The sequence below is a fragment of the Candida metapsilosis genome (assembly GCF_017655625.1).
Source record: "Candida metapsilosis strain BP57 chromosome Unknown scaffold2, whole genome shotgun sequence".
Taxonomy (NCBI): domain Eukaryota; kingdom Fungi; phylum Ascomycota; class Pichiomycetes; order Serinales; family Debaryomycetaceae; genus Lodderomyces; species Lodderomyces metapsilosis.
The window spans coordinates 1,788,372-1,801,535 of NW_027138160.1; the positions used below are offsets into that span (position 1 = coordinate 1,788,372).

At 35.2% G+C, this 13,164-nt stretch overlaps 5 protein-coding genes across 5 annotated transcripts; 2 read left to right on the forward strand and 3 right to left on the reverse strand. All coding sequences in view use genetic code 12, as the record gives it.

The window, feature by feature from the left end:
* Positions 1–110: 110 nt before the first annotated feature.
* Positions 111–1,187, forward strand: I9W82_002256 (uncharacterized protein; the record flags this gene model as incomplete). Its single annotated transcript, XM_067691091.1, has 1 exon — positions 111–1,187. The coding sequence occupies one exon, from the start codon at positions 111–113 to the stop codon at positions 1,185–1,187; it is 1,077 nt and encodes a 358-aa protein (XP_067549491.1).
* Positions 1,188–1,354: 167 nt separating this feature from the next.
* On the forward strand, positions 1,355–3,406 carry DSL1 (Dsl1p; the record flags this gene model as incomplete). Its single annotated transcript, XM_067691092.1, has 1 exon — positions 1,355–3,406. One exon carries the CDS (start codon positions 1,355–1,357, stop codon positions 3,404–3,406), a length of 2,052 nt encoding a protein of 683 aa, XP_067549492.1.
* A 94-nt stretch (positions 3,407–3,500) lies between these two features.
* ATX1 (copper metallochaperone) lies at positions 3,501–3,716 on the reverse strand (the record flags this gene model as incomplete). Its single annotated transcript, XM_067691093.1, has 1 exon — positions 3,501–3,716. The coding sequence occupies one exon, from the start codon at positions 3,714–3,716 to the stop codon at positions 3,501–3,503; it is 216 nt and encodes a 71-aa protein (XP_067549493.1).
* A 351-nt stretch (positions 3,717–4,067) lies between these two features.
* I9W82_002259 (uncharacterized protein) lies at positions 4,068–7,259 on the reverse strand (the record flags this gene model as incomplete). The annotated part of the gene is made up of 1 exon (XM_067691094.1): positions 4,068–7,259. One exon carries the CDS (start codon positions 7,257–7,259, stop codon positions 4,068–4,070), a length of 3,192 nt encoding a protein of 1,063 aa, XP_067549494.1.
* Positions 7,260–8,381: 1,122 nt separating this feature from the next.
* On the reverse strand, positions 8,382–12,824 carry I9W82_002260 (uncharacterized protein; the record flags this gene model as incomplete). The annotated part of the gene is made up of 1 exon (XM_067691096.1): positions 8,382–12,824. The coding sequence occupies one exon, from the start codon at positions 12,822–12,824 to the stop codon at positions 8,382–8,384; it is 4,443 nt and encodes a 1,480-aa protein (XP_067549495.1).
* Positions 12,825–13,164: the final 340 nt, after the last annotated feature.

Below are 13,164 nucleotides of genomic sequence, written 5' to 3' on the forward strand. Positions count from 1 at the left end.
TGCGATTATAATAGCCGAGGGATGGTAGTTTCAAAGTAGAAACTGAATTTTTCTGTTCTTTTTCCAATTATATCCCCACTTTACTTCTAACAAAAAGGGATTTCTATCAAATGGTTACTGCATCAACTATCACTAGTGAAACCACCACCACCACCACCAACAACAACAACTTTAACCACACACCAGCAGATTATCAGGATTTATTTTCAAACCCGTCACTCGCTAAAACCCAGCAACCGCCATCCTCCAGAGAGGAGATAATCAACAATTTAATAGAACTAGCCAAACAGGAGCAAGCCAAAGGTAATACATCGGTCACATCAGACAAGCTAGATAGACTTCAAAGTATACTACAGAATACCAACAGAAAGTCTCCAGTTCCGCAGACGAGTAGTGGCTATAATTTTGACAAGTATCATCGATTTCAACAAGTTCCAAACACCACTGAACAATATAAGCCTAGAGTAAAACCCAAATATCCACCCATATTCGATAAATTTGACATTGAAAAATCAGCACCAAAAGTAGAATCGTCATCATCTAAATCCACTGACAAAGAAGATTTAACTACCATAGCCAAAAAGAATAAGAATCTTCGAAAGAAAAGAGGAGGCAAGTATTTTCAAGCAAAAAAGTTTACTTTTAAGCAGTTGGAATTTATGTTTATTAATTTTCTTGAAACCATGGCTAATCTTTTGGATAATTTACATTTGCTTTCCAATTTACCAATGTTTCCTCAAACTTTAACCAAATTATTGAAACAAACTAATAAATTATGGGTATTGATACTTGTATTTTTGATTCGGAAAACTATATCTCAATTATTAAATGTCATACGAAAGATTAGAAAAGTTGATACTGAATTGAAAATTGTCAACAACAATACCAGTGGTGGAAGTAGTGGCAAATCATCTTTTCCTTCAACTATTTCAAAACCAGTGAATGAAGATATCAATCGTAAATATAACAAAATTTTAAAGGATTTGAAATTTGATAAAATGATGCTTATATTTGAATTGATTGGTAATTTCCTTGATTTGACTTTTAATCTTATTGAATTGAGCGAAGTAGCAGTTCCAAACTGGTTAATGAGTGTATTGAATATGGCTAGTATGGGTATGACCATTTACAGAATGAATAAAGATGACGAATACATTGATGATGATATTACAGAGGATTTAATATAAAGGGAATATAGGAAATGCAAGTATATAGAACTACTATTTGAATAATTGAGTATATTTATACACGTGTAACTTTCTCTGTAGCACTGAATGGTGTCGTGGCATGTGTGTTATATATGCTTTGGTGATGGTTTCCAGAGTGGTAGCATCTAACTAACAAAACTCTTTTCATGACAAAATTCTTACAACCAAACATCACAGACAAATCTTCCACAACAAAGGAATCAAAGATGACATCAACTGAATCAAGAATAGCAATAGAAGAGCAACACATTAACCAGATAAATGAAGAGATGCGACAGTTGGAGCAACAAGTCACCAAGCCCTACCTTGAATCAATATTGTCAAAGCAACTACAATTTCATGAACAAAAACAAGACGAGCAATCATCATACAACGATGACTCTGATTCTGATTTACAAAACTCGTCAATAACTCAATTGAATAACAAATCTGAACTTATACATCAACAAATTCAAGAATTGGAAAAATTGAGTCAAATCAAAACCAAGCTAGAAGAAATTGAACAATTGATATCGAACCTGCAACTATCAATCAACTCACTACTTGATTTACAACATCTTAGTCATTTATTTAAACAGATTCAAGATTCCCCATCTTTGAATTATATGATTTACAAGCAAATTATTCGAAAAGTTGCTTCATTACATGTACAATACGTTGACATGTTGAATGCTTATTTGAAATTGGTCATCCCTAATGAGTTTACGATACTTCATGCTTCAGTGATTAGTGACTTTAATCAATTTATCATCAAAAATGGGTACAATTTAAATGTTTATGCCAATTATAGAATGAAATGGGATGAGATGATTGATTCAATATTCAATAGTCATAATGAGATTGCAATAGTCAAGTATGATGCTGATGACGAGGAAGAAATGGAAATAAAGGAAGTAGAGGGGACTGACTTTATCACATCATTGATCAACTTTGTTAAATTCATAAACAAGGTTCATCACACACCAGTTAAAAATTACTTGAATTCCAAGATATCTAAATTAGTAGCGGGCCAATTGTTCAAAAATGTCGAAGAAATCATCCATAATGACAAACAGATTACAAAATTGAACGAATTGATGAAGCTTTGTGAAGAGACAAATTGGAATTTCTTAAACAAGATTGAAGGAAGTGGTACTATTGAAGAGCGGTTGAACAAGTTACATTTGGAGTGGATAACTGATGATTATGTTGGCAAAATTAAACATATTTTAAATACATCTTCATTTTCGGAACTAAAGGATGCTGACGAGTATAACTTAGTGAAAAAGAGTCCAGAGGAGACTTTAAACAAGGATGAGACCGATTGGGATGAGAGTTGGGACGATAAATGGGATGAAGAAGAGGAGGCGGAGGAGGATAAAACACAACCAAAGGATCCAATTGAGCTAAAGCAGCTTGATGAACCCTCCAAACAGGATAAAATCAAGATATCCCAAGTCCCAGAGCAATTAGAACAATTATTCACACAATTTTCAAAGTATTCAAACAATATTGGTTATTTGGTCACCACTATTAAGGCAATTGCTTTGGTTCTGTATCCGTCACTAACAAATTCCTTTATTATGTATAATGACTTTGTCAAGCTATCAGAGATTACCGGAGATGAATCATTGACTACATTTATGAATAGCAATTGGAATCAAATTATGTTGGAGTTTATACAAGAATTGAAAACTTTGATATCGACATTGAATTTGGAATCAGAGGTTAATATGGAAGATGAGATTCTAGATGATTACAATTTAAACCAATTGAGTTTAACCTATAAATGGTTTCAAGACTTGACTGAAACCAAACAATTTCGTGAAACCAATTTCAAGAAATTTCAACAATTGATTATTGAATTAGTTGACTTTGCAAATAACTGGCTATTACAGTTGATATTCACCATTGATGACATTAGTGAAAACCAATGCACATTGTACAATCTACTAATTGAAAATTTAAACAATATAACAATACCAATTTTGGGAGAACTTGGCGTATCCAAAAATTCCATTGATTCCTTCAACAAGATGAATAATGTTCGCTTTTTGTTGAACAATCATTTGAAAGATATAATGGATAGATTTTATCAAGGTGAATTATTTGATTTAAGTACGGATGAAATGGTTAATTTGATCAAGAGTATATTTATCCAAAGTGAAGTAAGAGACACCTACATCAACGAAATTATTGAATTCCGAAGCATGAGTTAGATAGACAGAACTTTTTGCAACCCTACAAATAGGAATAAGACTTTAAAACGGATTTGATTAAAAGTAATACATCTAAACTATGTAAAAAACCTCTTCAACTGACTACTTTTCCACCATTGATCTTTTTACCTGTTTTTTGAATCACATTATAAATCAGATCGTAGTCCTTATCAGTCTCAACATCAACAGTTTGATTCTCCAATGAGACGTTGTAGTTAGCGATACCATCTTGTTTTTTCAATACTCTTTCAATAGCTCCCGAACATCCGGAACATGCCATGGTGACGTCGAAATGGTACTTGTGTGACATAGTTAAAAAGTTGATTGCTTTGTTTGCTGCTGTTGTTATTGAGAATGCTTTGACTTTTCTTGGATGGTCCAGTGGTTTGATAACTAGTAGTATTATTAAATTGATTGATTATTAATCTAGAAGATCTGGAGCGCAATGTCGGATCCTATTTATATTTTTTTTTTGACAACTGTGGACCATTGTCTTGTCGCAAAAAAGCCGCAGCAAAATTCCCGCATAAGAAATCTTGCGACACTAATACAATTTACGACATTGAATTGTAAAGCTCCAGGGGCACTGGTTGTTTCTACAAACGGGGGACTCCAAAAGGTAAAAATCTATGTATAACTTTTCTATTTCAAAGTAAAACTTTTAATGTGGTGGATTAGGACCCTCAGTTACAGGTACAGATGCAGATGAAGAGCTTGATGAAGTTCCTGCTCCACCACCACTAGGAACATTTGTACTCGTTGGAGTCGACTTTCTCCTAGATAATATCCTCACAAACTCTCTCTTAACATACCCTGGATAATTTTCAATCTTTTTAATCAAATCATCAATAGTTAAATTTTTACGACCAATATATTGATCAAATACTAAAGCAAGTTCAAATAGGGCGAGCTCGCCACTAGTACCCGCATAGATCTCTTCAATCCTCTTTCCCGTAAACTCTTCATTCATAACTGGCAAAATTTCCTCTATTAGTGAAATAATCAATTTTCTACCATTGTAAAGCTGCAAATCACTCATGGTTTTGATCCAAGCTTGTCCATATTTTTCATTACGTTTAATAATCAATGTCCACTCTTCAACTAGTTGCGTTACTGATTCTATGTCCTTATTCATGACGAATTTGGGGATTGAATCACTGGTTTCTGGTAACGAGTCGAGTTTTTGACGTTTTGATGATGACGATGTAGAAGGAGGGGAGGATTGTGATTTCTGGGAATGATCATAGTGGTGAACATGCCCTTCAGTGTCTTGCTTGTGCGTAGACTTGGCCGCTGCTGGTGTGGACCGCGGGAGCGATACGTTGGATTCATCAATTTGCTCGTCATCGTCACTTTTGTAAATGTTGCCCATGCGTTCATTCTCAACTACCATCCCTAAACGTGAAGGAACAGCTACATCTTGTCCAAATGCATAATTCTCAGCCTGATCTCCCACACCACTGCTAGAGCTAGCCCCACCAACACTCGTGGTGTCAATAATATCTGGTCTTGAGCTATACGACTGGAAGGATGATTTCAACCTTGTTTTTGGGTTTTGTGATGCTGAACTCCTTCTTAGTACCGAACCGGATAACTCTCCACCACTTGGTTGTTCAGATGACAGCAGCAGCAGACCCGTAAGAACAGAAGTTGGGTTATTGGAGAAGTTCAAATGAGGTAACCCTGAAGTGATCGAAGAGCCTGAGGTGGATGCACCGGAAAGTGTATCTGCTCCGTTACCATTACCACTAGTACTTGAGCTACTGGTACCATTCCCTCCATTACCATTACCTCCACTTCCACTACCACTTGCTGCACTAGTACTGGCACTACTTGGTTGCGCTGGTGAGTCTGAGTGGGACTTCTTACCATACTCGTTAATGAATTCCTTCACAATTTGAACATTTTCAATTTGCTTTGGGGTGTTTGCTGGATCAATTTCAACATTTAAATTATGCAATCGATTCAATCGACTTAATATCTCCTTCAACTTCTTTGTTGATATAGTTGGAGTATGTGCAATCACTTCCTCAATAAAGTATCGTTTAATTAAATCCCCAGTTAGTTGGAAATTTTGTAACCCCAACTGTGAGCAGAATAACGCATATCGGTTAAATTCATTCGAATATAGCTTCTTACTTTGATTTGATAAGCCATGAAGAATAGTTGAAGTTTGATAATAGTGTTGTAATTTATCAAGTAATGGATCACCGCCTTCAAATTCCAAATCTTGAGCTAGGTCGAGTTGCTCAGTCGTCAAAACACCGGAAGTACTGGTTGGCTGTGTAGCTGTATTTGTTGAGTCCAAAAACTTGTTTAAAGTAAGTATGATATCTCCCTCGGAGAATTCCAAATCATAAGCCAAACAATTTAATTGATGCAACTTTAATAAACTTGTTCTAGTATTTTTTAAATTGTACTTTCGAATGTTTCCACTACTGCTTCCACTAGCACTGCCGCCAACACTGCTACTGGGACTGCCACTACTGCTACTCCCGCCACCACTCTTGCTAGTCTGAAATGTCAAAAACCTTGTCAAAATATCATCGTCAATCAAAAAATCCGTCTTACCTTTCCGAGCACAATACTTGATAAATCTCTTGATATCAGTAGCATAAGATTTAAAAGTGTTTCCCGTTAAGTTGGACAAGATATCTTGAGTTTTTGGGTTGTTGAGGATTTCTTGATCAAATTTACGTAATAGGGCCTCTTCATTAGGAGAAAGTCGATGTTTGGAATTGCCACTTAATCCAAATGATTTGATACTTGTATTATCTGGATTGAGGATTATTCCAGTGGAAGATGAAACTGACATGGGGGATTTGGCATGGTCCGATTGTGGTAATTTAGGTTCACTTGTTTGGGTTTGAATATTTTCATGTGTTGTATCACCCAAGTGAGAAGAGCTTCCTTTTGTTGATGATAAAGATGATGGTTTTATACTTGAACTGGAAGATGGTAATGGATCTGTCGGAGCAAATAAGCTGGCTCCACTACTACTCATAGATTGTACATTCGACCCACCTTCGTCACCTTCGAGTTCCTTTTCTCCTTCTTCACCTTTGCTTCCCCCTTCTTTAGTATCTTCATTATTATCTCTAGGATTCTTCTCTTGGCTCATTGAACTCATCATATGTTGTATGAATTGTTCACCTAAAATTTCATTTTGTTGTTGTTGTTGTTCTGGTTGTTGTTCTGGTTGTTGTTGGTTTTGTTCCCCATAAACAATTTTATTCATAAAGTATAATTTATTGAGGGGTGATCGAATACTACGAATTGTATTTTCAGTTAATTTACTGCCACCACGTTTCATCATTTCAGACTCAATCAATTGTTGAGCTAATTGGCTCGTCACTGGGAAATTAGACAAACCTTTATTAGCACAGAATCTAATGTATCGTTTAATTTGATACAAGTATTTATCTTTGGTTTCAATTTTCAATTTATGTAATGAGGCCATTGCTTCTTTGTTTGTCATTACTTCATTTTCAAATTTATCAAGAAGTGCTTGTTCGGCTTGGGTTGTGCTTGGGTTCCGAAATGAGAATGAAGGTGGTGGGAAAACACCGGAGGCGACACTTTCTGTATTTTGAGAAGTTGGCGTGGCATCTGTTGTTGTCGTGGTAGCTGTTGCTGCTTCTTCTTCTGGTGGTGGCGGTGGCTGATTTAAAGTAAGACTCAGTAATCCTTTAGGTTGTAAGCCACCTCCCTCAAAAGACAGTTTCTCAATTGCAGACTCAGAATTACCAGGAACAAAATGAGACTGACCCCCACTTTCAATTTCCTGATCAGTTATCAAATTCGACGTTGGTTCAGTTGAAGTATTCTGCTCTTGCTCTTGTTCTTTTCCCATAACGGTATTTGCTATCTCGTTAATGACAAGATAAGCTCTATATATGAATGCAAAGTAAGTCAGATATCAAAAAAATTTTAGCAGAAAGTTACTGATCTATATAGCAAAGAAATCAATATTATAATTCCTCTTGTCGACAATTCTATGAAAAATATATAATGAGGGTGTGTATAGACTTTCAATTCAATTTAACCTTAAAAATCTCACCTTTTGTACACATATACAAGAGATGATGAGAGAAAAGTCACAAGAGTAGTGGGTAAATAATACATAGTTTGGTCGTAGTGTAAAACAGAAGAACCTGTGAATATACAGTATTGGAAAAATAATAAAAATTGGGTGTACAATATTTTCGAAAACAATTCACAAAAATGTTGCCATTTTGTTAAATAACCCATGTGTGTAGCCCGTGATATTTCATAAAATGCGAAGAACTTTCCACGAGCTTTCAAGCAGACGAGTCTACCATTTCAATGAAAAAAATAGCCAAGATTTCAACTCTCTCTGTGATTAATTGCTATAAAAATGGATTTACAAAAGTACCTGAGGTTCCCAATAAGATCCTGAGAGAAGTACAATAACTTAACCATCAGAAGTTACACCATTTGAATTCACTTTTTCCTTTTTTTAGTTTATGTACCTGCTTCTCTTCCAGAAGACGACCGCCTGCGTTTTTTACTCTTGCATCAAAAATAAAATCTGTCAAAAAAATCACAAGTTAAGCTTTTTCTTGTTTAAATTACGTTAATATTATAATTCAAATCAGTATAATTTATACCCACGGATGTCCAACGTAATCACATTTATAAAAATTGCACCAGAAATAATAATTTATTATCTTCTTCTTCTTTTTCTTCTCTCTCTCTCTCTCTCTCTATACTAAATTATTATTTTGCAACAAGAAAATAAAAAAAAAATTCACTCGAAAAATAAAATTTCTTTTCCCCTTCTGTGGCGGCTAATTTATTGACCATTGCATAAACAAATATTTCACAAACAAAGACTTAAACAGAAGCCTAAAATAATCAAATTCAAACTCCTCCCTACGGAAGCAGTATATATCTATCTCTCTGTATATTCTTATAAATAAGTTAAATAAATAAAGTAAATAAAGCGTCCCCTCTATCTCCTTTTGAAATCATCAGCAACGATATTCGATTTCTCACACATTTCTCTAAACACACTCCCACTAGTATTAAACAAATTCCAAGGCGTATCAAACTCCCTCACTGATCCTTTATCCATAACCAAAATCTTGTCATAATTAATAATCGTCTTTAATCGATGAGCAATACATAATATAGTACACGATTTGAATTCCTGAGCAATGGTAGTTTGGATCTTATCATCGGTTCCATAATCTACTGATGAGGTAGCTTCATCAAGAATAATGATTTTGGCATTACGTACCAATGCACGTGCAAATGAAATCAATTGTCGTTCACCAAGGGAGAAATTTTCTCCTTCGTCTTCAACTGGTTGGTATAGATGGAACTTGGGTAATTCCACTTCATCACCATCATCTTCAACACCTTCTTCTTTGCTGCTTGATATACTATCTTTTGATATTGTTTTGGCCTTGGCAACTTCGTCAGCAGTCAAAATACCCGACCGACGCAAAGATTCCCACAATACATCGTCTGGCTGTTCACCAAATGGATCCAAATTAGATCGAATGGTTCCATTAAACAATACTGGATCCTGAGGAATAATAGATAAGTGCGACCGTAAGTCTTTCAAACCAATCTTTGAAACATCAACATCATCAATAGTAATCACTCCACTATCTAATTCTGAAATCCGATACAAAGCCGTCATAATTGATGATTTACCAGCTCCGGTTCTTCCACAAATACCAATTTTCTCCATGGGGGCAATCTTGAGTGAAAAATCTTTCAAGACTAACGGCAACCCTGGTCTATACTTCATATTGACATGCTCAAACTCAACTCCTCCGTATTGAGGCCAATCTGGTGGAGGTTGATGTGAATCAACAACATAAGGAGCTTCTTCATCAACCTTCAATGCATAATGAATAATCCTCTCGGCGGAATTCATGTCATTTTCAACAAGGGTAAATGTTCTCACCAAATTCAACAACTCATTAGCAACTTGTAACGTATAAGTCATTAACAACCCCACTGCTGAAGCGTTGATCGAGAATACTCGATTGACACAAAGCAACGCCACAATCAAAACAATAATTTCAGCAAGAAGGTCCAATTGTATACCCAACCACTTTTGATTGGCATTAACCACAAATGAAGCTTCCATAGCTTGATTCAACAACAAATCACCCAATCCAGCAAACCTTGATTCATCTTTATATGCCTTTATTGTATTCATACCACTCAATACCTCATTGACATTGTTATACACAAACGATCTCAATATTGCTTCCAACCGTTTAACTTCTCTATTCGAAGCTTGATAGAAATTAGCAATCAAGAAAAACATAACAAAGATCCCTGGAATAGCACATGCAAACCATGGTAAATAAATGATAATCAAGATGAAAACACCAATCATTTTAGCAATAGCGGTAAAGAAAAGTCGCAAGTTATCACTAATTTCATTATCCAAAGCATCAGTGTCTTTAGTGAATCGATTCAATATTCTTCCCATAGGTGTGGTATCCATAAAACTCATTGGCGCGTGCAAGATCCTCTTTATAGCCATCAAATTCAAATGTTTCGAAGATACAGTTGTTCCATGAATGAAAAACACAAATGTATAAGTCAAGAAAATCACCCACAAGATATTAAACATGACGTAGAAACCAATATAAAATCCATTTGATTTACCATGGAACTTCTGTTCAATCCAAAATGATAACCAAGTGTTGGTAAAGATATCACAAAAGGTGGCAAGGGTTAAAAGTGTAGCGAAAATGGCAACAAACCCCCATGGTGTCAATTTACCAGCACCATATTTCAAATATTTGTGATAGACGTCAAATTTGATACTGTTGACCGCACGTTCTTCTTCAGTGATTAGCTTACCCTTTGATGCGTCCTTATTATGATTATAATCCTTGTGCTCATCATCATCACCCTCCTCACTGTCATCGCTATATGGCTTCAAATTTGTTCTTCGTCTTGTCAACTCTTGTGAAGTATCACGAGCTTTGTTCAGCAGGTAAGCAGGCACCAACTCACCAGAACCTTTTGTCAGTTCCTTACTTCCCAAATCAATCTCCTCCACAATCTCCTCCACAATCTCCTCCACCTCTTCATCCAAGTTATTCTCCTCTTCTTCAACATCTTCAAGTTTACTAAACTTCATCAATTGATTGAAATCCTTATTTCTTTCAATCAATTCATCCATTTTACCCACATCAATAGATCCATCTCCATTTAAAAAGATAATTCGATCAGCCAGTCCAATCAATGATAATTGATGAGTTGCCAATACTCTAGTCTTGTTACTCAAAAGACCCAAAAAGCAATTATTAAGAATATGCTTACCAACTCTTGCATCAACTGCACTTAAGACATCATCCATCAATATAATTTCCTTATTGGCATAAACAGCACGTGCCAAGTTGATTCTTGCCTTTTGTCCTCCAGATAGAGTGATCCCCTTTTCTCCAACTTCTGTATGATCACCTCCTTCCAATGTATCCAAATCAATGTTTAAAGCACATGAGTAAATGACCTTATCATAAAACTCCTGATCAAATGGCTTACCAAACACAATGTTTTCTCTAATTGTATTATTTTGAATCCAGGGTGCACCACAAAGTAACAACGAACCATTGATGTCAATGACACCGGAGTCACATGACATGAAACCAGCAATGGCACTAAGTAAAGATGATTTACCTGAACCAACTAATCCAGTAATAACAACAAACTCACCTTTATTGATAGTCAAATCAATATTGTTTAATCCGGGGAAATTACTAACTTCCTCTTCTGAATTCTTATCTGCTTTCTTCTTGGACGACGATTTCGGGAGGTTGCTCAATTCAAAATCATTCAGTGGAGGAGCCTTACCACTCTTTGCAAGTCTCTTCTCCTTCTTTTGTTTCTTCTTTTCCTCTTTCTTCTTCTTCTTTTCCGATTTCTTATCCTTTGGTTCCTCTTTCCCCTCTTCCTCTTCTTCATCATCATCAAACACATCCCAACTAAAACTAGCCTCTTTCAAGGAAATGGCTCTTTTATCCCCGCCATCATTCAACACCTGATAACCTTCATATGGTTCAACTTCATCAGCTGATAAAACAGTTCCAACTCTTTTAAATCCATTAATCATATCTGCAGTAGTTGACAATGCCTGTGGTATGAAAAACACCATTAATCCTAAAATTTCAAATGTTGAGACTGAAGAAAACATCTTTGCTGGTGAACTAGTTGACCCTTGAATAGCATACAAGATAACAAAGGCAATCATTGAACAAATACCAGTTAAAGTCATTGCCAATGAGAAAATGACATTTCTTAAAGTTTGAATTTTTAAAATCATATCAACTTCTTCACCACGTACTTTACATACATTTTCATGATATGGATGTTCCCACAGATAAAATTTAATCATTTTCAAATTATTTAGGATTTCCTTCATAAAATTGACTCTTTTGTCAGTTATTTTACTGACGGCATCTCTATAGCTAAATAACTTTTTAGCTCCAAATGAAATGCATCCCAAAAAGATGATGAAAATGACAATACCAATAACAGCAGACACTCGAATATTGATAATTAAAATGACAATGGCAATGACAATGGGGACAGGTAAACATAATAGCAAAGGTTGAAACATGCAAGCAATTTCAACTCTTGATAAATCAGTGGTTATGATACTGGTTAATTTACTTTGAGGAAACTTGTGACGTGATTCAGCATTAAATTTAAAAGCTTTGTTTAATACAGCTTTAGTTAGTAAAGCTTTAACTTGTGCACCCATCAGTTGACCAATATACATGAAATGATTAAAAAAAAGGTTACTAACCAACATAAGTAAAACCACTCCCAAGGAATAACCAACACCTTGACCAATATTTGCACTTAAACCCAAGCTTCTTCTTTCAACAAATTGAATCAATTCTTTTGTAAGTAAAGGAGAACAAGCAATACCAGTTAAAGCAAAAACGGCAAGAATCAAACCGATTAGAATCTGTCGTTTAAAGGTGAGGAATAGTATAGTGGCTATGTTCATGGGAGATAGGACGAAATCTTGTAAATCTTCTTCCTTAGTTTTTGATGAAGTTTCAATTGTTTCATTTCGTGATTTACATTTCTGAGCAATATGATTTTGATGAGCTCTTTCAGTTTCAATTTGTAGATAAGTGACGAAGTAATTGTGGAAATGTTCCACCTTCATATCTTCTGTCAAGATCCATAAATCATTTGGTTGTAAAGTTCTTGTATAGCCAATTGTCATCAATGGGGAAACCCACCAAAAGAATAAACGATATAGAAAGTTACTTGATCGTTCAGGAAATATGTCACGTTCAGTGTCATCTTTAGGTATAGGGTAAAACTTGTTTTTGAATAGAAATGTTAGGATACGTTTCTGTGGCTTGTACAAGTCATTACCAATCTCTAAACTTGAATCATCCATGGTAAATGTTTGTATGTGTTGCCTAAGTGTTGTTTAAGTGTTGTCTGATTGTTTGAGTATTGGAAAGTGATGAAAAGTGATGGATGGATAGTTGTATATATATATATATATATAAACATATGGAGATTGATACGGTGGCGTAGTGTTATATGCCCTATGCTGTGATTCTATGTTATATCACTGTTGTGTGATTTATGAGTAATAAATAATAAAGTAAACAAAAATAAGTAAATGACTCAATGCATCAGCCCTTAACATATGACATGACATAGCATAACATACATATGACATACCGATTTCATACTCTTATGTATACGTACGGCATCAAAATTTCAAGTGG